At 37.6% G+C, this 25626-nt stretch overlaps 1 protein-coding gene across 5 annotated transcripts in view; it reads right to left on the bottom strand.

Annotated features, from left to right (window-relative positions):
- Nucleotides 1-11040: 11040 nt before the first annotated feature.
- Nucleotides 11041-25626, bottom strand: part of MYSM1 (Myb like, SWIRM and MPN domains 1) — a 38031-nt gene continuing 23445 nt past the window's right edge. The window contains exons 13-20 of one of the 5 annotated variants that reach the window (XM_027108374.1): nt 22590-22644; nt 22190-22240; nt 21394-21468; nt 20582-20770; nt 19765-19897; nt 15366-15471; nt 15130-15187; nt 11041-13194 (exon numbers count right to left, since the gene is read on the bottom strand). In XM_027108374.1, the coding sequence (XP_026964175.1) occupies nt 13027-13194; nt 15130-15187; nt 15366-15471; nt 19765-19897; nt 20582-20770; nt 21394-21468; nt 22190-22240; nt 22590-22644 (835 nt within the window). In that variant the 3' untranslated portion in view covers nt 11041-13026. Of the gene's footprint in view, nt 13195-15129; nt 15188-15365; nt 15472-16793; nt 16843-19764; nt 19898-20581; nt 20771-21393; nt 21469-22189; nt 22241-22589; nt 22645-25626 lie in introns of those variants that run through there. The other 4 variants (XM_027108376.1, XM_027108375.1, XM_027108377.1 and 1 more) reach the window with 4 other exon arrangements.

Raw genomic sequence — 25626 nt, 5'->3', positions numbered from 1 at the left:
TTAATTATTTTACACGTAGCTGTCCAGTTTTCCCAGCACCAATTATTGAAGAGACTGTCTTTTCTACATTGTATATTCTTGCCTCCTTTGTCATAGATTAATTGATCATAGGTACGTGGGTTTATCTCTGGGCTTTCTATCCTGTTCCATTGATCTATATTTCTGGTTTTGTGCCACTACCATATTGTCTTGATTACTGTAGCTTTGTAGTATAGTCTGAAATCAGAGAGACTGATTACTTCAGCTCTGTTTTCACCCTCAGGATTGTTTCAGCTATTTGGAGTCTTTTCTGTCTCCATACAAATTTTAAGATTGTTTTGTTCTAGTTCTGTAAAAAATGCCATTGGTAATTTGATAGTGATTGCATTGAATCTGCAGATTGCTTTGTGTATTATAGTCATTTTCAAAATATTGATCCTTCCAATCCAAGAACATGTTATATCTCTCCATCTGTTTGTGTCATCTTTGATTTCTTTCATCAGTGTCTTATCGTTTTCTGAGTAAGGTCTTTTACCTCCTTAGGTAGGATTATTCCTTGGTATTTTATTCTTTTTGTTGTAATGGTGAATGGGACTGTATCCTTAATTTCTCTTTCTGATCTTTTGTTATTAGTGTATAGGAATGGAAGAGTTTTCTGTGCATTAATTTTGTATCCTACAACTTTACCAAATTCATTGATTAGCTCTAGTAGTTTTCTGGTGCCATCTTTAGGATTTTCTATGTATAGTATCATGTCATCTGCCAACAGTGACAGATTTACTTCTTCTTTTCCAATTTGTATTACTTTTATTTCTTTTTCTTCTCTGACTGCTGTGGCTAGGACTTCCAAAATTATGTTGAATAAGAGTAGTGAAAATGAACATCCTTGTCTTGTTCCTGATCTTAGAGGAAATGCTTTCAGTTTTTCACCATTGAGAATGATGCTGGTTGTGAGTTTGTTGTATGTGGCTTTTATGATGTTGAGGTAGGTTCCCTCTATGCCCTCTTTCTGGAGAGCTTTTATCATAACTGGGTGTTGAATTTTGTCAAAAGCTTTTTCTGCATCTATTGAGATGATCATATGGTTTTTATTCTTCAATTGGTTAATATGATGTATCACATTGATTAATTTGCATATAGTGAAGAATCGTTCTATCCCTGGGATAAATCCCACTTGGTCACGGTGTATGATCCTTTTAATGTGTTGTTGGATTCTGTTTGCTAGTATTTGGTTGAGGACGTTTGCATCTATATTCATCAGTGATATTGGTCTGTAATTTTTTTTGTAGTATCTTTGTCTGGTTTTGGTACCAGGGTGATGGTGGCCTCGTAGAATGAGTTTGGGAGTGATTCTTCCTCTGCAATTTTTTAGAAGAGTTTGAGAAGGATGGGTGTTAGCTCTTCTCTAAATGTTTGATAGAATTCACCTGTGAAGCCGTCTGGTCCTGGACTTTTGTTTGTTGGAAGAATTTTTATCACAGTTTCAATTACTTGTGATTGGTCTGTTCATATTTTATATTTCTTCCTCCTTCAGTCTTGGAAGGTTATACCTTTCTAACAATTTGTCCATTTCTTCCAGGTTGTCCATTCTATTGGCATAGAGTTGCTTGTAGTAGTCTCTCAGGATGCTTTGTATTTCTGCAATGTCCATTGTAACTTCTTTTTCATTTCTAATTTTATTGATTTGAGTCCTCTACCTCTTCTTCTTGATGAGTCTGGCTAAAGTTTTATCAATTTTGTTTCTCTTCTCAAAGAACCAGGTTTTTGCTTTATTGATCTTTGCTATTGCTTTCTTTGTTTCTATTTCATTTATTTCTGCTCTGATATTTATGATTTCTTTCCTTCTACTAACTTTGGGTTTTGTTTGTTCTTCTTTCTCTAGTTCCTTTAGGTGTAAGGTTCGATTGTGGTTTTTCTTGTTTCTTGAGGTAGGATTGCATTGTTCTAAACTTCCCTCTTAGAACTGCTTTTGCTGCATCCCATAGGTTTTGGATCATCGTGTTTTTGTTGTCATTTGTCTCCAGGTAATTTTTGAATTCCTCTTTGATTTCTTCAGTGATCTCTTGGTTATTTAGTAATGTATTGTTCAACCTCCATGTGTTTGGGGTTTTTTACATTTTTTTCCCTGTAATTGATTTCTAATCTCATAGCATTGTTGTTAGAAAAGATGCTTGATATGATTTCAATTTTCTTAAACTTACTGAGACTTGTTTTGTGACTCAAGATGTGATCTATCCTGGAGAATGTTCTGTGCGCACTTGAGAAGAAACTGTGATATCTGCTGTTTTTGGATGGAATGTCCTATAAGTATCAATTAAACCTGTCTGGTCTATTGTGTCATTTAAAGCTTCTGTTTCCTTATTAATTTTCTGTCTGGCTGATCTGTCCATTGGTGTCAGTGAGGTATTAAAGTCCTCCACTATTATTGTGTTACTATCAATTTCCTCTTTTACAGCTCTTAGCATTTGCCTTATGTATTGAGGTGCTCCTGTGTTGGGTGCATATATATTTATAATTGTTATATCTTCTTCTTGGATTGATCCCTTGATCATTATGTAGTGTCCTTCCTTGTCTCTTATAACATTCTTTATTTTAAAGTCTATTTTATCTGATATGAGTATTGCTACTGCAGCTTTCTTTTGATTTCCATTTACATGGAATACCTTTTCCCTCCCCTCAGTTTCAGTCTGTATGTGTCCCTAGGTCTGAAGTGGGTCTCTTGTACACAGCATATATAGGGGTCTTGTTTTTGTATCCATTCAGCGAGCCTGTGTCTTTTGGTTGGAGCATTTGATCCACTCACGTTTAAGGTAATTATCAATATGTATGTTCCTATTACCATTTTCTTAATTGTTTTGGGTTTGTTTTTGTAGGTCGTTTTCTTCTCTTGTGTTTCCTACTTAGAGAATTTCCTTTACCATTTGTTGTAGAGCTGGTTTGGTGGTGCTGAATTCTCTTAGCTTTTGCTTGTCTGTAAAGCTTTCAATCTCCATCGAATCTGAATGAGATCTTTGCTGGGTGGAGTAATCTTGGCTGTAGGTTCTCCCCTTTCATCACTTTAAATATATCATGCCACTCCCTTCTGGCTTGTAGAGTTTCTGCTGAGAAATCAGCTGTTAACCTTATGGGAGTTCCCTTGTATGTTATTTGTCATTTTTTCCTGTTGCTGTTAATAATTTTTCTTTGTCTTTAATTTTTGTCAGTTTGATTACTATGTGTCTCGGCATATTTAACCTTGGGTTTATCCTTCCTGGGACTCTCTGTGCTTCCTGGACTTGGGTAGCTATTTTCTTTCTCATGTTAGGGAAGTTTTTGACTATAATCTTTTAAAATATTTTCTGAGGTCTTTTCTTTCTCTTTTCTCCTTCTGGGACCCCTATAATGTTGATGTTGGTGTGTTTAATGTTGTCCCAGAGGTCTCTTAGGCTGTCTTCATTTCTTTTCGTTCTTTTTTCTTCTGTTCTGTGGCAGTGATTTCCACCATTCTGTCCTCCAGGTCAGTTATCTGTTCTTCTGCCTCAGTTATTCTGCTATTGATTCCTTCTAGTGTGTTTTTCATTTCAGTTATTGTATTGTTCATCTCTGTTTGTTTGTTCTTTTATTCTTATAGGTGTTTGTTCTTTAATTCTTCTAGATCTTTGTTAAACATTCCTTGCATCTTCTCGATCTTTGCCTCCATTCTTTTTCAAGGTCCTGGATCATCTTCACCATCATTATTCTGAGGTTTTTTTTTTGGAACGTTGCCTAGTTCCACTTCATTTAGTTGATATTCCTGGGTTTTATCTTGTTCCTTCATCTGGTACATATTCCTCTGTCTTTTCATTTTGTCTATCTTTCTGTGAATGTGGTTTTCTTTCACAGGCTGAAGGATTGTAGTTCTTCTTGCTTCTACTGTCTGCCCTCTGGTGGGTGAGGCTATCTAAGGCTTGTGCAAGCTTCCTGATGGAAGGGACTTGTGGTGGGTAGAGCTGGGTATTGCTCTGGTGGGCAGAGCTCAGTAAAACTTTAATCCACTTGTCTGCTGATGGGTGGGGCTGAGTTCCCTCTCTGTTGGTTGTTTGGCCTGAGGTGACCCAACACTGGAGCCTGCAGGCTCTTTGGAGGGGCCAATGGCAGACTCTGGGAGGGCTCCTGCCAAGTAGTACTTTCCAGAACTTCTGCTGCCAGTGTCCGTGTCCCCATTGTGAGACATAGCCTTCCCCTGCCTCTGCAGGAGATCCTCCAACACAACCAGGTAGGTCTGCTTCAGTCTCCTATGGTGTCACTACTCCTTCCCCTGGGTCCTGATGCACACACTACTTTGTGTGTGCCTTCCAAGAGTGGAGTCTCTGTTTCCCCCAGTCCTGTCAAAGTCCTGCAATCAAATCCGTCTAGCCTTCAAAGTCTGATTCTCTGGGAATTCCTCCTCCTGTTGCCAGACCCCCAGGTTGGGAAGCCTAACATGGTGCTCAGAACCTTCAATCCAGTGGGTGGACTTCTGTGATATAATTGTTCTCCAATTTGTGAGTCACCCACCCAGCAGTTAGGGGATTTGATATTATTGTGATTGTGCCCCTCCTACTGTCTCACTGAGGATTCTCCTTTTTCTTTGGATGTGGGGTGTCTTTTTTTGGTGAGTTCCAGTGTCTTCCTGTCGATGATTGTTCAGCAGTTACTTGTGATTCTGGTGCTCTTGCGAGAGAGAGTGAGCGCACATCCTTCTACTCCAACATCTTGTACCAGTCTCCTAAAGCTAAGTTTAAAATGGGGATAATGAAACTTCTTTCAGCGTTATTGTGGGGATTAAATGTTATACTGTTTTGTATAGCATTTAGAACTGTAACTATAAATGGATGATGCTATTATTATAATACCTTCAAAATGAAACCTTGAGAAATGAAAATGGCTACACTGTAGATACCATGAAACAAGGATGCTCACCCCAAGATCACACAATGTCAAGGCACTAGGCAACCAAATGATTTACAGTGTTTACACATTCAGCCTGATGTACAACCTTCTCTGACTTTGTAAAGCCAATCAACACTGCAGGGCTGAGATCATCGTGCTCATAGACTGTGATGGAGGGCCCTCTAATGGCTTTAGATATCAACATTTTCATTAAAAAGATTGAACAAATGTAGCTTTGTGGATTTATAAGCTAACAGCAAAGATTTGGGGTTCGTTAATCTTAGATAAAGCTAATAAAGCTAATCTTAGATTAAAGCTAATAAAGGGCCATTAATTATATCACTTCTAATAGTAATTCTTTAGTCAACTTTTCCATAAAAGTCATGTTCTGGGCATTTATTAGATCTTGCAGTTCTGAAAGACAAAATTACATTTTAAATTAAAACATAAATTATATTGAAGATTTGAATTGCACATAAAATCTTCTGAGTAGTTCTTTATGCCATGAAATTAAAAATAATTTGGAATCACTCAAAAGAATGGTGCAATAGCAAAACTGTGGTTTTTCTAGATGTAGCCTTTCTACAAACTTGACTGTATGACTGGGCGATGCCTTGCTTCATTTCCATGGACCTCGGTTTCTTCATATTAGAAGATAGAACTCTAAGCCTAAACGTTTCCAAGGTCCTTTCCAACTTTTAAGATTCTTTGATTTTAGGCGGATACATTATCCATTTTCTTTTAATACTAGGGCTCTGGCACAGTAATTTAAAGTCCATTTGAAGATGAATTCAAAACATTTTATAAGACCAACCTTAGCCATCTGTAACAGAGATGGCTAGTCACTAACAAAGATTCCTGTTCTCCTTCCACAGTGTAGAATCTTGTGAAGCAGCTGTGCAATCAGGACTCCATTGAGCAGCCCCTCTTGGCATCAACGTAGGACCATATGACTAGTTCTTAAAGAAATGTGAGCAAAACCGATGTGTGTACTCCAAGCCAAGGTCAATTATCATGTGTGATTCTGTTTTTTCTCAACCTGTCCTCAAATGGATTACACCTGTGCTACTTAGAGTCACAAGATGCCAGAGCTACATGTGAAAGGAATCTGGGTACCCGAATTACCTGTGGGAGTTGAGCTGCTCAGGGGAGCCACCCAATCAGAACTGCTGCAGTGCACTTTGTGTGAGAAATAAACCTACAGTGTTAAGACACTGAAAATTAGGGGTGGTTTGTTCTAGCAGCTAGCTTTAATTATCCTAACATACTCTCCAAATCTGTGACGTTGCAATCTAATTAGAGGTTTTGCCTAAAAGGAATCTCCCTGTCTCTCTCTGTCTGGCGGTGCGGGGGTTGGGGGTGGGGGCGGGGGTTGTGACAGAGAGGATTAGTCTACTCATTGTTTTGTGATTAGGAGGATGGTTCTGAAAAAGGTCTTATCAAGATTTCCTTTTATTTTGTTACACAAAGGGAGTCTGATGTGGACAATCTTCTGGTTATTGATGGTTCAAGATGCCACAGTTACTGCTGAGTCCTAATTATGAGGCGTTTTGGAACAAAAGAATGTTCAGTGATCGCTAATCTAGGTAAAATGAGCTAAGCAGTGAACTCGCTTTCAGAAACTGTCCAATTCTTCCGCATTTTGAGGTGAACTTGTTAATGGGGGAAGGTGGGAGAGGAATCATGGATTATACCCAGTAACAGCTATCAGAGTTATTAACTGATAAGGTTTGTTTTTGATAGCAGGAAAAATATGGAAGACAAAAGCAAGTTTTTTATTTAGCTGTATCTCTTTGCAAATATTACAATATTGTATTTAAGCTAGCATTCTATAGGAAGATAATTGAGAATCATTGATGTAGAAACACATCAGCAACAGTAAGAAAAACCATTATTACAGTACAAATTGGATTGTGGGACAATGCTGGTCTGGAGCTACAGGCTATGACGCTGGCCAATCAGAAAATTATAGCAAATGCTTAATTAGCAGGAATCCATAACAGCTGTACAGCCTCGTGGAATTAGCACTCCTAGGATTTTATTATACTTTGCCACCTAAATTACTTTCATTTAGGAGCCTGAATTCAAATTGGTTCTGTAAACAAGATGATGAACGTGGCTGTAGTATGAGAAAAATTAGCTTGTGGAAATTGAAATTTTTTTTTGTAGATACTAACAAAATGTAAGGGGTACATAGATCTTTATCTAGCAATTAAGCACCTAGGAATCTATTCAGAGAAATTTTAGAAGTGTGCAAACAAAAGTTATTTTTCATAGAAAAATGGGAACATCTAAAGTTCATCAGTTGAAAACTGATCAAATTAATTATGGCAAATCTATACTACAGAATGCTATGTACCTCTTGCAAAGAATGAACAGATGTTTATGTGCTGAGATGGAAAGAAGTCCTCAATAAAAGGACAGACATTGAAGATACATATGTACTGAATATACACAAGTCTGACCCTGTTCTGTTTTTGAAATTGATAGGTTTTGCAGAAAATAAGGACTGGGAAGTTAAAGACCAGTTAATGAGTTAATTCTAAGGTGAGAATTTTCTGTTAATTTATACCTTTCGTATCCTTAGTTGACTGAATGTGAATTACCTTCATAATTAACATCTTCATGTACCCTACCCTCTGGCCAAAGACTCGCCACTCTAAATCTTTTTTCATTCCTTACCTCCATGCCTATGCTCTAAGATCACTTCCCTACAGAACATCTTCCCCAAATGTCATTTTGGTTTAAAGGCGATCTCTTCCAAGCAATTAATCTCACTGCTTTCATTCTAGAGAATTCTCATTTATCTAAACACCTCTTACCCTTGAAGTCTTACAGGCATTTATAATCAGTTCAGTTTGCATCCTAGTGTCTTAGCTACCTATGTTAGGTTTTATGTTGCCCACTTATTAGGTAGTAGGTAGTAGGATTCTTGTGGAAAGAAAGCAAGACATTCATCTTTGTGCCCCTGCAATGCTCAACAAATGTTTGCTGAATTAATGGGGCATTGTTTGTAATTCAGTGTCCATGCTGCTAATGATTTAGAAAGCAACCAAATGATTCACCACCTTACTTTCAAAATTTTATTTATATAGAATCTTCAGAATGTTTCCCTTTAAATTTTACAAGCTAAAACCCCAAAGCTCAAAATGATATATTTTATGTCACAGTACATAAAATAAGTACAAGGAGGAGAGTTCAATCATTTTGAAGAAAAGCTTTAATAATTGTACAAACATTAATATTTACAATATTCTTTATTGCAGATATAGACAACATGGCATATTTAAAAGCACAAAATAGTTGAAATCATTATATCTTATTACAGAACATTCCAAAATTCAAACTAATAAAGAAATCCATAAACACTGATAACATTTGGGGAAAACAAGAGCAACAGGTTTACCAATCATCATAGTAAACTTATATATAATACACAATTTACACATCAAATCCACAAATTCAAAGATATATATGACCTATCTATTTAAATCATGCTACAATCTAAATACTATTTTATAATCCATAGGTTGAAACAAATGTTCTGTGGTAACCTATGAAACAGGAATACAAACTATAAAATCATAATTAACATACTTCTTAATTCCTAAGAGAGTACCCCAGGAAACCTCAAAGACGGCAGATCAGGCATTTTTTGCTGAAATTAAAGTTCTTATGAATATATTCATAAATATAGTCAAAGGTATAAAAATAAAACAACCCAGATACCATGAGTTCATTTTACCTGTTCAAATTTAGTTTGGTATAGAGCCCCTGGCATAATCACAGGTTCTCTGGGATATTCTGACTTTCTCCTGACTTAGGGGAGATGACATATTTATTCTTTGCCTTGTTCCAGAAAGGATTTAAGGTAGCTTAGATTTAGAAAATACCAGAAAGCACAAATTATAGGTTAAATGAAAAAACAAGAGTTTGGGGGAACAGCACACATAAAACCATTTAAGAAAAGGTCAGGAATCAAGCTAAAGTATATTACATTATTCTCCGCAGTGATTTTCTGGAAATATTGCAAAATGTGGTATTAATTTATAAGAAAACTATTAAACCACTGGTAAATTGGAGATGCAGATCAAATTTCTTTGTTAAATTTTGTATTAACCCTGATGAAACAGATGATGTTACAAATGTATGTGCTTTTCTCTTCGTGCTTGTGAGAAAAAAGTTTTCCTAAATGTCATAATCTGTGACTCTATAGATTTAGTGCCTAGCTCTGGGTAGAGAAGAGTGTAGGTAAAAAAAAAAAAAAAACCCCACAACATTTGGGTACCCTGACTTAATTTCTACTGAGAAACCCACCAACTGGATGCTTGTTGATGACCTGAGGATGGCAGCTACCTTCCGGGTGGCCAGGTGTCCTATGGCTCTTTTGTAGGGACAGAACAAAGCATCAGTTCTAGGGCCTCCTGACTGCATCAGTTCCTCCAGGTCCTCCAGCTCACTTCATTAGGACCCAGCAAGACAAAGAAGAAGGTAAACTGAAGAGCAGGAAGCCCACTCAGGTTGGCATGCTGAGACCACAGCCTCCTCTGCTGCCCAGATGGTCTGCACGTCACAGCCCTTGCCCCAGTCCTTTGGGGGAGGAAAGTTATGGAGAGAGGGCTGGGGCAGCATTAGTCAGCTTCTGGGAAATATGAATGGGTTTGTTCAACTCTATTCTTCAGGCCCTGCTTTCAACACATGACAATGAAGGATCTTGTACCTATACACTGTCAGGTAAGAAGTGAGGGAGTGAGGATGAAAATAAAGGGCTTGAGGGAAATGCAGGAAGAAAAGACGGCGGGACATGTGGCATGAGTTTCAAAACTATTGATTAAGAATAGAATAAAATATCTACCTGAAAACTGAAGTTAGCCACAGCGGCCTATCGTTCTTTGGGGGATGAATGGTCCCAAGTAACACTCCTGAATTTTGGTCACATCAGTAAAGAACAAAGTTCAAGTCTATGGATCTAAAGCTGCAGGTACTGCAATGTTCTTGGCTGTGTGGCAAAGCTCCTCTAGGGTTTGTGAGGTGGGCTTATAGGGGAGAGGGTAGTGACTGCCATTTTCCCAATAGCACCCTTCATAGTATAGGCAGGGCCAACTTATCTATTAGGCACCAGGTCTCAGGCCCATAATACATTTAGAGGCCCCCCAAAATGTTTTAATTTCTTTTAAATTCATAAGAAAAAAACCAAACTTTTAGATTTAAGGATGTGTTTATATATAAAATTCATTTTATACAAATGCAACTGTAACATTATTTTCTAATTTTTTATGGAAGAAGAGGCCTAAGAAGGCAAAAGTGTCTAAGGCCTATGAAAGTCATAAAGCTGCTTTGAGGGCCAATGGTTCAAGGCTAAAATTACAGAGGGGTAAGGAGAGTCTGATCTTGTGGGTCTTATTCCACTGATTTTTCTTTTTTTGAATGTTACTTTGGGATTAGATTTTTAAGAGTGCTAGGTCAAATACAAGTGAAGTATTTGTGTCAATTTCCACCAGGCAAGCTGGAAAAGGAAAATAAATTCAGCTCATTATTTTATTGTCACTGTGCAAAAGAAAGAACCAAATCAGGATGAAGAGACTTGGATGTTTTCAAGTCCCATCTTCACTCTGTAAACATTACTAGAGGTAGGTTTCCCTCTGAGACCCTGCCTCCTAAACTTCCTGCATTACACTGCCACCCTCAGCCCTAGACTTCCTCTGTGCTTCTCAAGGCCTGGCTCCTACTGCCCTCAGCAGGCCAAGGTTGGCAGTGACATGAATGTGGGCACCTGTAGTTACAAAAATGTTTTAAGAATATGATGAGAAAAAAAAAAAAAACAATGAATGAGGAAGGAGGGGAGGAAGATATCAGATTTTAATGTAAAATTACATGATGCAAAAAAAAAAAAATGGGGAAAGATTTATACCAAAATGTTAACTGTGCTCTCTGCTTTTTAAAAAATATTTTCTCATAAATGTATTCTATCATGAGAAAAAAAAGTATTATTTTAAAAACTGTTCTCTCAAAGCTCTAAACTCTGAATATTACCACCTTTGAGAGCTCCTCACAGTATGGCTTAGGTTACTAAATGTGGTGAACCACTAGCATGCAGAGGACCCAGACTGAGAACAGAACTTTTAACAATTTCCACTATTTTCCAACCCCAATTCATCAATATTACTGGGAAATGTCAATCAAGAAAGCTAACTAATACCACTTTCTAGGATCTGTTCCTGATACAACGAAGAAAGTTATGTCAAAAGGAGGGGTAGAAAGGAACAAATCACTACCCTTTTACAGAATCACAGACTTTCTGCCCTTGAATTATAGGTGAAGATTCTGAGGTCCAGAAGTTTATGTGATCTTACCACTGCCACACAACAAAGCTGGTAAAAGAATTAGGGTAAGAACTCAGGTTTCCTGATTCTTGGTCTATAGCTCTAATAAGCCCAGTCCCAAAAGTAACTGCTTTGTAAGTTATGTTTCACCGTTTATCCTAAATACATATAGAAAAATGGAAAATACTACCATTTTTCTTTAAAAACATTCATTAATTTGGGAACTGTAACATCTCAAAATACAAGCTGCAGGTGGGTAAGTCCAACAATCAGAGTGAATCATAAGATTTTAGACCTGAAAGGATGCAGGGTAGATAATTTAGACCTCGGTTACACATGAATTTAGGCCCAGAGAAGGTAAACTATATCCCTCAAATCACAAGGTTGAGTCAAGACCCAGGTCATCTAAAACTGGCTCACTGCTCCTTCCAATACTGACTGATTTTCCTTGGATGTTCATTAAACCAAAAAAGGTAAAAATACAGAATCATATGCAGATTAGAAGTAATAAAACTGATATTAATAAGAATGCTTGGGAAAAGGACATAAGTCAATTCTTTAGTTAACAGAATTAAACTAAAATCTATCAGAATAAATCAGGCAGCATCACTACTAACTTTCATTTGAAAACAAATTTAAATGTAAATCACAATTTTTAGTTTTATTGTTGTTTGAAGATGATGCAAGACCTTTCAATGTCTCAGGCTCATGCATTTGAAAATAAATTCTAAATGTTTGCAATTCTCTGGAGCAGGGTTTGGAAGATAATGGCCAGCAACCTGTTTTCTGTGAGGCTCATGAGCTAAGAATGGTTTTATGTTTTTAAAGCGCTGTTAAAAAACATAAAGAAGAATGTCTGATAGAGATGGTGTGTAGCCTGCAAAGCCTAAGTTACTGACTAATTGCCCCTTTACATAAAAAGTCCACTGATCCCTGTTCTGGATTCAGCAAGTATATGAAACGGGGCAGAATACATAATATGTCCTGGAAGGATTTTTTGTTTTTAAAATTAAGTCTGATTTATTTAAGCTTTATTGTAATCTGCCTCTTTTTCCTCATAGCAGGTAGTAGGGAAAAAAAAAAAAAGTCTAGTTTAAGAGTTATGATTACCTGTGTTCTAGTTAACCGAGCCTTTATCACACAAATGAACATAAGTGGACCTATAGTTGAAGCTTATTATGTTATGTATCTGAAATCCATACAAAATGTTTCAGCTGAGAAAATGGCATATCCTATAGTAGTGTTGTTATACAATAAAATGGAAGCAAATATCTGTAATTAAAAAACTGGTAATTTGATTCTCTCCTTTAGATCTCCTGTCTTGAAGATTTTTCTCCTGATGCCTCCCCTGTCCTCCCACAGCATGTCCTTAGATTCATTAAACCAGCACTTCTGAACCATGTTAATTATGCTGTGACCACCCACCCGTATCTCATTTGCAACCATAAACAAGCCTCACCAAAACACATGAAAAGAATGGAAGTGCTCCTCACGAGACAGGAGATAGCAAAACTGGAATGACTAGTTCAGGGGGAAATAAAAATCTGAGTCACAGTGCACTTATCAATCTGAAGACAGCAGGGAGGCTGCCCTTCAGTCCACACCCTGCTGACCAGGCCGAGGAGGACTAAGCGCCACATATGAAAACAAGTCCCAGTCCATATCTCTTTCTTGTCACATGGTTTATGTGGCAAAACTTGGATTTCGTGAACTAGCACACACACACAAAAAATCAAAGCTGTACCACTATTAACTAAATTACAATAATTTCAAGGCTATAACTCTGAAAGTACGGTCTACTGTGTCGCGGTTAAGACGTCTTACTTTAAAATAGTCACGTTAACAGCGCCTTTGGCTCCACAGCACACTTCTCTTCGGCCACTCCATTCTCTGGCTGGCTTTTGTAATTGGAAAGGAATAAATTTTCTATTTGAGTCAAGAATTCTTCAGCAATGAAGCAATTGGCCACTTTGCTCAGAGTTTTCCTCAGACACTCCAAAAGCTAGTTGAAAAGGAAAGTTTTATATTTAAACACAAAAAGTGGTGAGAAGAGGGTTTGCATCACTATCACTATTTTATCCCTTTCCAAATCTCCCATTTTCTAATGCTTAAACGAGAAACATTCTCCTTAAAGGTGATTGAGGATAGACATGTGTTTCATAACTGTACAGCTGAAGTGCAGGAAGCCATTGCTGAGGAATGCTTAGCAAAGCTTGTCCTGAGCCCAGCTCAACAGAAGCAGCACATTCTTCAGTCTGCTACAAATTGTTTGTGGAACTTCTATGGGTTCCCAGGACCCCAGGCGCCTCCCAACTGCTGTCCATGTCCTCATCTGCCCTCACCCCACCCCCATCCTGGGGCAGCGCCTCTCCCCACAGCGGCCTTAAATCTAGGTATGTTAGTCCAGCACCTCCTTAGTGAGTAATTCTTTGAGACTGGGGGGTGGTGTGGGCATCAGGCCTGCCTCTTGCAGGGCCTGGAGCCGGGCCTCTGACTGGCATTTGTCCAGGCCCAGGTGCCAGGAGAGCTGCACTGTGGCCTCCAGAAAGGGTACCAGAAAAGGGTGAGGGCTCTTGTCCCCCAGCAGCTGTAGGGCCTTCTCACAGCGTGCCCAGGACTCCCCAGGGTCCTCCAGCTCCTGGTGGCACACAGCCAGCCCCACCAGGGTCAGCAGAGGGCAGTCTGGGCCCGAGGGGACACCCAGCTGGGCCTGCAGCTGCCAGGCGTTGGCCCAGAGTGCCAGGGACTCGCAGTAGAGGCCAGAGGAGGTGAGGTGCAGTTCCTTTCTGATTTTATATAAGGAGATAAAACTGAAATTGCATGTATGATGCTTTCTACTTTGGACAAACTTGTGACTTTGCTTCTGTTTTTAGTAGTTTTATTTACAAAGCCATGCATCCTATGGGATAAAAATCTATGGACATAAAAATACAGGATTCTACCATTTCAAAAATAGGATGATGGAGTCTATCATCCTAGTCTATGTGCATATTAATCTTCCAACAGAGCAAAGAAAAAGTGGCTGTAATAGGAGGGGGTAAAAAATATTAAAAAGAGGGACTTCCCTGGTGGCACAGTGGTTAAGAATCCGCCTGCCAATGCAGGGGACATGGGTTCGATCCCTGGTCCCAGGAGATCCCACGAACAACTAAGCCTGAGAGCCACAACTACTGAGCCCGCGTGCCACACTACTGAAGGCTGCATGCTCTAGGGCCCGCATGCTGCAACCACTGAAGCCCGCCCACCTAGAGCCCGTGCTCCACGGCAAGAGAAGCCACTGCAATAAGAAGCCCGTGCACTGCAGTAAGAGTAGCCCCGGCTCGCTGCAACCAGAGAAAGCCCACGTGCAGCAATGAAGACCCAACGCAGCCAAAAAAAAAAAAAAAAAAAAATTAAAAAGAAATTTAAAAATTTTCTATTCCCAAACTGTTACCAAAGGAAAAAAAGACCAATGTTGCCAATCTTACTGAAATTCATTATACTCACAGAAACAAAACTAGAAGTGAAATAAAATAATTCAAGACTCTTTTTTCCTACCAGAAAGTTAAGTAAAATGACCATTTAAATTGAATTGTTAGATATATACTACCGTTTTTACAAATGATCAATTGTTAAAGCTAAATGGAAACATGGCACTTTTGAATTTAATAAAATAAGAAAAATGTTCTCCATTGTGTACAATAATAATGTGCTAAGAAATTTATCAGACAACATGGACAAATTTTTTCTAAAACAGCATTATTTCTATATGCAAGCATGGGTGCCAAAACATATTACTAATTATCTCCTAGAAATTAATTTTAGAAAGGAAAAAGCAATAAAGGAAATACACAGAAAAGCGTATCCACAAAGCATTAGGCATCATGGGAAAACACATCAAGATGAATAGCTTTAGAATCTGTGAGCAATGAAACCAATTAAAGTGAAGGCAGCTTACTTTCTGCAAACAAGTCAGGTCAGAATCCCGGCGAAAGATTTTATCCATGGGGACACTGCTGTTGGAAGAAATATGAAAACCAACCAATGAAACAAATACTATAAACGAATCAGTTTTGTAATAAACTATCACTGATGCCATACATCACAATTTTATATTTAACTTGGGTTTTCCCTAAAATGTGATTTAATGAGAAACACTGCAGATGTGCAACCATCTCAAACCACAGTACATACCTCCGGGATAGCCTGTATTTTTCTATTATCCATTTTGTCTTTTCAAGCACTAATCCCCACCGAGGTTCTTCTAACATCTGTTGTACTTCAAATTTATAAGGTAAACCTAGAAAAGCATAAAGCAGCACATTTTTACATTTTACATTTTCTGAAATCTCCAATCTCCTTTTAATTACTTAAAATTCCCTTCCGTGTTTTCATAACCGCAGCTTGGCAGACCAGCTAAACAGCACGTTAAACATAGTGGGCATTCATTAAATATGCACTGCCTGGCTGAACTTGGTTCATCAAGTATATTAATGCCAAGCAATTAATAAAGAAAAGTAAAAGTGCCATTTGCACGACAATTCTATACAAGGAACTGTGACAGGTAAGATGATCACATAATTTATCATCCAAACCAAGACACTTTCGGAGTGAAAGCTGGCACTATTAATAATTGTGCCAGAACCACAGGCTTAAATTGGGACTGACCTAGGCAAACCAAGATATATTCCATCCCAGTGATTTTTTTTTTTTTAAACACATGTTATCAAGCTTACAGCACTGCTATAAGGTAGGTAGCATTATTCCTATTTAACAGATAAAACTGAGGCTGAGACAGGTTGAATAAGCTCTTTCCACTAGTAAAGCAAAGAGCTTGGATTTCAAATCCCACCAGGCTTGCCCGACTTCTGAGCCCACATTCATTCCACCTCCCTCTACACGCTGATCTAAGACTAGACAGGGGCTAGGTTTAATTCTGGAGAGGCAGTAACTGCACTTGAGTCATGCTAAACTCTGGAGGAAACAAGTCCAAGGGGTAGACATCATGTACGTAAGTCAGAAAGGAAAAAATACCAAAAGATGAGCCTACTTAGACATTTCTCACATATCTTTCAAAATCTCCATGTAATTGTATTTGCAGTATATTAAAGGCTCAGCTGATTCATTACCAAAGGCCAATACCATAATAATAATAACACTTATATAATGCTTACTATGTGCCAGGCTTTATGCTTTTTATATAGATGTAAGGCCAGTTACATAAACTAGCTACCAGTGTTGTCCCCAATGTTTTTTTTTTTTTTGACGAGGACACTGAGCCACAGAAAGGTTAGTTATTAAATAACCTGTTCTTGGACATATCTAATTAGTAAGAGGTAGAGCCAGGATTTGAACCCAGGCAGTCTGGCTCGAGTTTATGTTCTTAATGTTTACATTATACTGCCTATCAACTTGCATTTTTGCCATCGTAGGCTTTTCGAGTAAACAAAATGTCAGCAAATCAGAAGGTATTAGGGAAGGTATTAAGAAAAAAATCATAATTCTACTTCCACACAATACAAGCATAACTTGTCAATGTGCCCTAAAAAGGCTTTTTTCTCCCCATTTTTTTTCAGGTGTATGGAAGGAGAGAAAGGAACAGCAAGCCTGATGATAACTGACCTTTTTTCATTTCTCAATTCTCTTCCATTTCATTTTCCCCCTCCAGGAACTTAAGAAGAGTGACACATTATAGTACATAAGCTATTACACAAACTCCGTCTGTGATAACAATCATTTACTTGATATGTTTTGATTACCTACTAAGCACAGACAATAGCTATGATCATAACTACCTATTTTAGACCTATTATTTACTAAGCACTGTACATACATTACCGACAGCCTCTACAACCTCCTGTAAGCAAGTTAATAATATTTTCTCATTTTACAGATTTGGCAAATGAGAATGAGACGGATTAAGTAACCTGCCCAAGGTAAAATAACTAATAAATATCAGAGTTGGGATCTGAATCCAGGTAAGCAACTCCTACTCTTAATGAAAGTAAAAAATGAGACTAAAAGAGAGGTAAATAAACAAATACATTTTCAGTCTGTGCTCATAAAAAAAACATGAAAATACACACACACACACAACACGTCATACATCTCTATTTGGTATTAAGAACATCTTCTAAGTTAAAAAAACGGCACTAAAACCAGTAAAAAATTTCTTTTTGTACTGATTATTTTTTGATATGCTTATTATTTTTTTAATTGAGGTATAGTTAATTTACAATGTTGTGTTATTTTCAAGTGTATAGCAAAGTGATTCAATTATACATATATGTACTGATTGTTTTTATTCACTAAAGTGTCAGAATAAAACGAATCACTAAGTATATTTCTGGCCTATTACAAATAGAGAAAATGATTAACCATTAGACATACTGTAAAGATAGGACTTGGGTACACACCTACTAGAGGGGGGAAAAAAAAGAATGAATCAATGAATGAACAAATAAATAAGTAAAGGATCCAGTTCAAAGTACTGTAACATAAGGTATCCCAGGGCTTCTAGGAAATTTTAATTCTTGAACCAGAAGGTTTCCAAGAAGAACAAAGAGAAGAACCGAGGATTAAGACCTAACAAGCAGTGTTAACAATGGTTAAGTCATGTAAGAGGCAGCTCTGCCCAAGAGAACTTTCTGCAATGATGATAACGTGGAATACTTGTGTGTTGTGACAGTAGCTTATGTGAGAATCCAGCACTGTGCCCGCTAATCTTTCAGGTGATTCTTTCCCATTTGGGGTAGTCTGTTCACACACAGGCATCGGTCTTTATCTTGCTAAATAATAAATTTGAACCTTCTACAAATCTTTGGAGTCTGCTCTCTAGGCAGCTTTCTGCTCTCTGGTACAATGTCTTGCAAATTTAGTTGCCCTGGTCTCCTTGCTCTTACCTCCATCACCTCAACTCAGGGTCTGCTAGGCTCTGGATGGGTTTCCGCCTTGTGCCACACCTGGAAGTTCTTTTAAGTCAATAAGCTAGGTTAACTTGGGCTCACTTTGTTTCCCATCTCTCAGGAATCATATTCTTTCACTGTCTGATGTTATATCCTAAATACCACTGTTCTCTATATTTTGTCCAGTTTTTTGGTTGTTTCAGACAGGTCCTTGTTACTTCATTTTGGCCAGCAGTAGGATTCTAGGAACTGAATTTTAAACTTCATTTAATTCTAATTAATTTAAACAGTCACACATAGCCACATGTGACTGTATTAGACAGCATCAGAGTAGAGGCTCACTCCCCAAATCTAGCAGAATGTGACAGTAAGACACGGTTTAAATTGAGAACAAGTTCATTGTGATTCTTCCTTTTGTTAACTTTTTGTAAAATTATACTGGCGTAAAGAATGATGTATACATGTGATATGTTCAAAATGGGCATTTTGGACTAAAGTTAATGTCAATACTATTCATTCAACAAAAACCTATAGAGCACTGACCACTCCTTAGGTGTAAGGCAACTGATTAGGTACTACAGGAGATACAAAGAAGACATAGTTCCTGCTCTTTGGGGCTCACAATTTAGTGAGACAGGCTAAATAAATAAATTATATTAAAACACGAAAGCAACCACAAAGGCAGGAAACAAATGTTGCAGGTGCACGAAGCATAGAGCAACTAATAGTAAATGACATGAGGGGTGGCAGTGCTGGGGTCTTTACCAAAGAGGGTATTTTTGTGACATTATTAAGAGAGGGTATCTGAGTGACATTATTAAGAATGAAGAAATTAATTTGTTAAACATTCATTTAGTACCTACTTTATGCTGGGCCCTGTGCTAGAAACTGAGAATAGAAAAATGAGTACAATATCATATCTACCTTCAAGGGGCTCATGAGCTAATGGGGAAGAGTAAAATGTAGAGTGACAGTATCCAGAGAGGACAGTCAACTAGAGCAGTGGTATTAAGGACGAAAAGAGAGTATCCTAGAGACGTAATTGTTTCCTCTAATCTTTTCCTTCCATCCACACTCGCTTCTTACACTCCCCTACTTTTCCTAGTCTGCTACACTAATTCTCTATCCAGCCAGTTGACTGAATAGCAGTGGACATAAATCCCAAAGGAACCAAGTCATATGATGGGCTAAACCAACCAAATTCTTTCTTGAGAGAGACAGATATAAAAATAGTTAGGCACTGTTGAGCCTAAACTGGGAGATCATGGATATCTAGTGGTAGGGTGGTCATTATTCTTCATTATTATTATTTTTTCATTTGAATGTCATTGCAGAGAAAGCCAATCTGCATTTATCAAGAATTTTCAAGAGAACAGAAGAGACTTTGTCTGTTTTGCTTACTGCAATGTCTCCAGGACCTAATACACACACACTGCTTGGCCATAAGCTTTCTCTACATTGTAATGTTTTTGCCCAGTGGCCATGGTAACACAGTGGGAACTTTAATGCAGAAGGAAATCATAAAAGGAAAGAGGGTGGCTGCACTACATGGTATGCAAACAGTGATTCCCTAGTTGAGGACAAAAACTTTTCCATCAAATTGCTTTCAACAGGTATAAATTCTGTGATTTGTAAGATTCAAAAAAAAAATGAAAGTAGAAGTAGGATTGTTTTTGTAGAAAACTTACGATAAGAGCCATCTGGGCTAATTTCATCACTTATAACCAGGCAGGTAATCTGAGAATAAGGTAAAGGATTATTTCTATTATAAGGACTAACAATCATTCCAATGAACTTTGCACCGCCTCTGGAGAAGTAACTCTACAATTTAAAAAAAAGTATAATTAGTTTCAACCACATAAATTTAAAACTCAGTATTTACCCACACCAACATTTTAAACATCCAACAGAGGAAAACGGAATGCAAAAGTACTTCACTTCCAAACAGCAACTAAATTTATTCCATACCCTAAAATCTTCAGGCCAAAACATGTCCAACCCAACCTGAACAGATTCTTTTTTTAAAGATCACCCTTAAAAAGATCACCTGGCCTGCAAAATCTATATTTGCCATGAATGCATTTACAAATTATATTCACTAGCCCCTCAGCTGTAATCTTTATCTATATGGTAATAATTTACAAACAGCTGCCTACAGCAGAAACATCCAGATATCAAACATAAAATTGCAGAATAAAACAAAACTCTGTTTTTTCCAGAGGTGCAAAATATATTATATTTCCAATTATTTCAATTGTACCCAGTCCCTGTCTTAGTTATCTCCTTCATTTTTAAAGGCTCTGGGGGGAATTATCACTGTTACTTTGATGTCTTGTTTATATTAAACAGAATAGCTAATTTTCTAAGTGTTTAAATAAACATGTATTACTCTTGTAATCACTTTGCTAGAAATGTTAAACGTGTATTTATTTAACAGAAAACAACGAGAGGGGAGAAAATATGCAATCATTTACAGACTACATACAAAAAGACCTATAAACACACCTGGTATTTGGCTTGAGTGTCAATATCTCGTAAGGAAGGATTAGGATCAAAGGCAGGATGAGAATGATACCATCCAATAACACTATAGCCCCTGACAGCCAAGGTTTCCGAGGCTTGTGTTTGTGAGACGGGATCCATCTCACACTGTAGTCCTGTACTCAGACTGTTACACGGTTCTGCTGCACAGACCTATAAAGGATTAATCCTTAAATGATTATACTGAAATCTTGTTAATTCTACTGTTTCAGTCCTTTCATACACAGATACAGAAACTTTTAAAAGCCAAGCCTTTTATCTGCCTATATAATAGGCAGCCTTTAACTTGCAAACGAATTACTCTCCAAAAGTGTGATTGTATGCAAGGAACTCAAAATCCATTTTCCTACTCAAGACAAGTTACGGGTTAGTCTCCCAGGTCGGCCTGTATAGTATCTGTTTAAACACAGTCTTTTGATGACCCCTATTACTTATGATAATAATTTCTAGCAAAATGATGTATACCAAGTTTCAATTATAAGGTTATCGCATGCTTCCTGGTCTCTGGCCTCTTAGGAGTTGAAGCTTTTAATTGGCAAAGGCAATGAAGAACTGAGGCCTGGTAATGTTCCCTCTTTCTCAGTGGTAAAAGGAAACAGGTGCTCAATATATGGAATGTTCAGTCACCTCTGGGAATATATAACTGTCCACATTTGCATATTCTCATTTATATCACAGATAAGGTTTATATGTTAATTATACACACTGAAATCTATAAAAATATTTGGTATGGCAGCAGGGCTAAATAATTTTAAAAATTTTAAGAGAAAACTTACCTCAACTATCTTATCAACTTCTGAGTATCTTCCTCCTAACAGACCAATCACTTCTGCCATAGAAACATGAGCATGCTAAAAGAAATACAAGATAAGACTTAGCCCAAACATACAAACCAAACCCACCTGACCAAAAAATCAGAATAAATCTCACTTATCATAGAAGAGTCATTTACAAGTACGGTAATTATGCTTCTCTAAAATGAAATAGCATAGTAGAGGAACCAGATGCTAGGCTCAGCACACAGAGACTTAAGATTTTAGACCTATCTGTACTGCCAGCTGAGAGGCTTTGAACCAAACATTGAAACACTCCAAGATGCCAGTTTTTTCATTTACAAAATGAAGATACCATTTGCTCCGCCTACTGGGAAAGGTATCATAAGGATACAAAGTAAAAATCACTCTGGGTCCTCCTATAGAAAACACCATAAACACACACAACCATTGGAGATCTCTGTAGTTTAGTGCAAAACAAGGAGTCTCCAAATTATAAGAGTTGTGCTTTGTTGCAGTTATCTAGAAGGCAGCAGACAAGAATACTAGGAAATTAAAATCGGGTTAATGATGATAAACAGTCTGCAAAAACTCACATTAATTTATTTTCTCTAAAATATGGAAACATGCAATTGTTTGGCTTTTCTCCAAAAGAAAAGACTTATTTTTTAGATTCCTTGTAAAGGAGGATAGTTAAGATCCAAAATACACGTCTTCCATACTCTCTCTTATGCCTGCAATAAAAATACACAAGAATAGAAATCAGAATAACTAAGTAAACACAATATAATATCCTTACCAAATCCATTATTAAAAGTGCTTCTGAAGCCACTTTCACCTGAAATGGCTCCTGAAATATAAAAAAAAAAAAAAAAAAAGGGGGAGCATAAAAATAGAGATTTTGTTCTTCCTATCGGAATGCCCACCCTTTTCTCCTTTATCTATCACACCAAGTTCTCACCACCAACCAAGGCTCAGCACAAATCAGACTTTTAAAGAAATACATGTACAATTCAAAGCCCTAGCATGCAGAAATTCTTTTCTCATTTTCCATCTGTATCACTCATCTGACCTTCAGTGTACCCTGCCTTATCCAACCTTTCTTATACACATGCCTTGCACACACAGAGAAAGAAGAAATATTTCATGTCTGAGAGGAGGGTATTATTTACGGTCATTCAGTGATGAATAAGTAGTACCTGCTTTTCTTCACTGAAAAAATTACAAGGTATCAGTTGGAAGGGATCGAATGAGCTGGAAAAGGAAAAAGAAAAAAAAAAATCATTCCTAATATAATTTCAATAACATAATCAGGAAAATAACATTCATTTACAAATTTGAAAATGTGTACCAATAATCTAAACCTAAATTCTGTCTAAGTGAAAAAAATATTAAACTAGGAGAACTTCTTGTGATACAACCCTTTTGAAAGAAGCACTTTTCTTTCGGACTTGATTAAATATTTGGGGAACAACATAACCTTTGGGAAAAAGTAGTTTTGTTGTCTTAATTTCTTTTAACACCCAACGAGGAGAACATTATAAATGGCCAGACATGTGTCCTACACTGAAAGTAGGTTTCAAAAGTTCAATGAAAACCTAAACCTGACATAAGATAGGAAACAAAGTTCAAGAAAGATGGAAGTTTCTCAGAAACACCTCTGTCAGTACAATGTGTTCAGCAGAGTAGGGACTCAGTAAGTATTTGTTGAATGAATAAATGACAAACAGTTCTGTTAAAGAAATTAATGGATATCAAAAGTTCTACGATAAACTCATCTTTTAAAATGAAAAAGTATAAAAGATGGAAAGAGGGACGCCTAAGCAAGGCTAGATACAAAAGCATGTGCAAATTTGAGAGAAATATTAGAAAGGCTTTGGCCAATAAAGAATTGAGGTTTGAGAAAAATATTTAAAGTGTTTTTAGGCTACAGTCAGAGAAAACAAACAGCGAATATGTTCATTTTAACAACTGGAAAAGAGCAGAACTATTTAGTTCCTATTCTACCAGACACTTAGTGCTAGGAGATCAGACACTTTGTTTTGCTGAATACTGTATTGCAAGTACCTAGAACAGTGCTTGACACACAGTAGGCATCCAAAAAGTGTTTGCTGAATGAGGAAGATCTTCAAGTTAGAAAGTGCTTAGTCAATGCAAATAAAAAGAAATGAAAGGTCAAGATAGATGAGAAAATAGAAAGAAAGCATATGCATCCCAGAGCACTTTGAAGAACCATCATGTGAAACCACCATCAACCCTTTTTGAGGAACCACAGAGAATGAAAAAATTATTGGAGGACTAGGAATAGGCAATTATTGGGTCTGTTTTCAAAACACAAAAAAAGAAGCAGAGGAATTAAATGTTGAGTATCAGGAAAATTCTAGAAAAGGTTATTGAACAGCTGATTTGTGAGCCTTTAGCCAAGTGAAGAGGTGACTACTAAGAACAATAATGGGTTCATGAAAATATGTCATGACAGGTACGCCTAAATTTCATTTTTGATAGGAATGATCTGCTAGAAACTAGCAGACTCATAAAGACTCAAATATACTGTTACTAAATGTAAGCAAGACATCTGCTATGATTATTCTTCTGCATAAGATGAAGAAATAGAGTTAATTGTGGTAATATATAGCTCATTGAACAATGATGTCTGAGGTTTACATTTATCTCAGTTAAACATTTTAATCAGTGATCAATGATAGAAAAGGCAAGCTTATTGAAATGTTGATTCAAAGCTACGAAGAAAAGTGGATCTGGATTCAAAAAGGTCCTCACAAACTGGAAGAATGACTTGAAATTACAGTAAGTATGTCTCACATTTAGATCCAGAAAATCAAATGTGTGGACACTAGATGAGGAGTCCTAGCTTATGGACAACTGTATTTTCTTACATAGTTAATCTCATTTAATTTATTCTCACAATTCTAAGTTTTGATTTTAATTTTAGAGAGGTGATATATAATGTAATGGTTAGGAGTATGGATTCTTAAGCCTTAATGCCTGGGTTAAATCACAACACCACCATTAACAAGCATGGGCAAGTCACACAACCTCTTTGTGCCTCTCAGTTTCCTCATCTATAAAATGGGAATGATTACATTAACTACTTCATAGGGTTGTTATGAGGATTAAATGAGTTAATATATATGAAGTGCTTAAAACATAGCCAACAGTGTTAGCTATTATAGATATTATTTTATAAATGAGGACCCAAGGCTTATAAAGGCTTTGTGTAACTTACCCAGGGACATACAACTGGTTGAGTAGTAGGGCTCTTTCCACTGAAAATAACCAAGTGGCATTCCTGGATGTCTTGTTTTAAAGGGACGCTGACAAAACTATAGTCTGGGGCTTCCCTGGTGGCGCAGTAGTTGAGAGTCCGCCTGCCAATGCAGGGCACACGGGTTCGTGCCCTGGTCTGGGAAGATCCCACATGCCGCGGAGCGGCTGGGCCCATGAGCCATGGCCGCTGAGCCTGCGTGTCCGGAGCCTGTGCTCCACAACGGGAGAGGCCGCAGCAGTGCGAGGCCCGGGTACCACAAAAAAAACCAACCAAACAAACAAACAAAAAAACCCCCCCAAAACTATAGTGTATTTCATGGGTCATCTGCAGGAAGTGAGGGTCTACAAAATCAAGGCATTTAACTTATTTGGTGACCCTTAATGTTACAAGTTAAATATTTTAAATTATTAAAGAAAAAACCTAACATTCAGCATCAATCAAAGAGAGAATTAGTCATTTCATGAGGTTACCTGTTCATAATGTCTAGAAGTTAAATGACCACCTGTCACAAACAAGGCCCCCTTACAACATACGTTGGATCCTATATTCACTGAACATGAACAAATTAACACTTTTGCTCAAGGTCTCCGAAATTAAAAATTTCAGTAGTTTTTTTAAAAAATTTATTTATTTTATTATTTTATTTTATTTATTTATTGTTTCTGGCTGTGTTGGGTCTTCGCTGCTATGCGCAGGCTTTTCTCTGGTTGCGGCGAGCAGGGGCTACTCTTCGTTGTGGTGCACAGGTTTCTCACTGTGGTGGCTTCTCTTGTTGCAGAGCACGGGCTCTAGGTGCGCGGGCTTCAGTAGTTGTGGCACGCAGGCTCAGTAGTTGTGGCTCGTGGGTTCTAGAGTGCAGGCTCAGTAGTTGTGGCACACAGGTTTAGCTGCTCCTCGGCATGCGGGATCTTCCCGGACCAGGGATCGAACCCATGTCCCTTGCACTGGCA

This window comes from Aethalodelphis obliquidens, unplaced genomic scaffold (genome assembly GCF_003676395.1).
Source record: "Aethalodelphis obliquidens isolate GAN/ISIS:26980383/991018 unplaced genomic scaffold, ASM367639v1 scaffold9, whole genome shotgun sequence".
NCBI lineage: Eukaryota > Metazoa > Chordata > Mammalia > Artiodactyla > Delphinidae > Aethalodelphis > Aethalodelphis obliquidens.
Note: the sequence above shows the minus strand (reverse complement) of the source record. Positions and strands in the feature narration are given on the sequence as shown.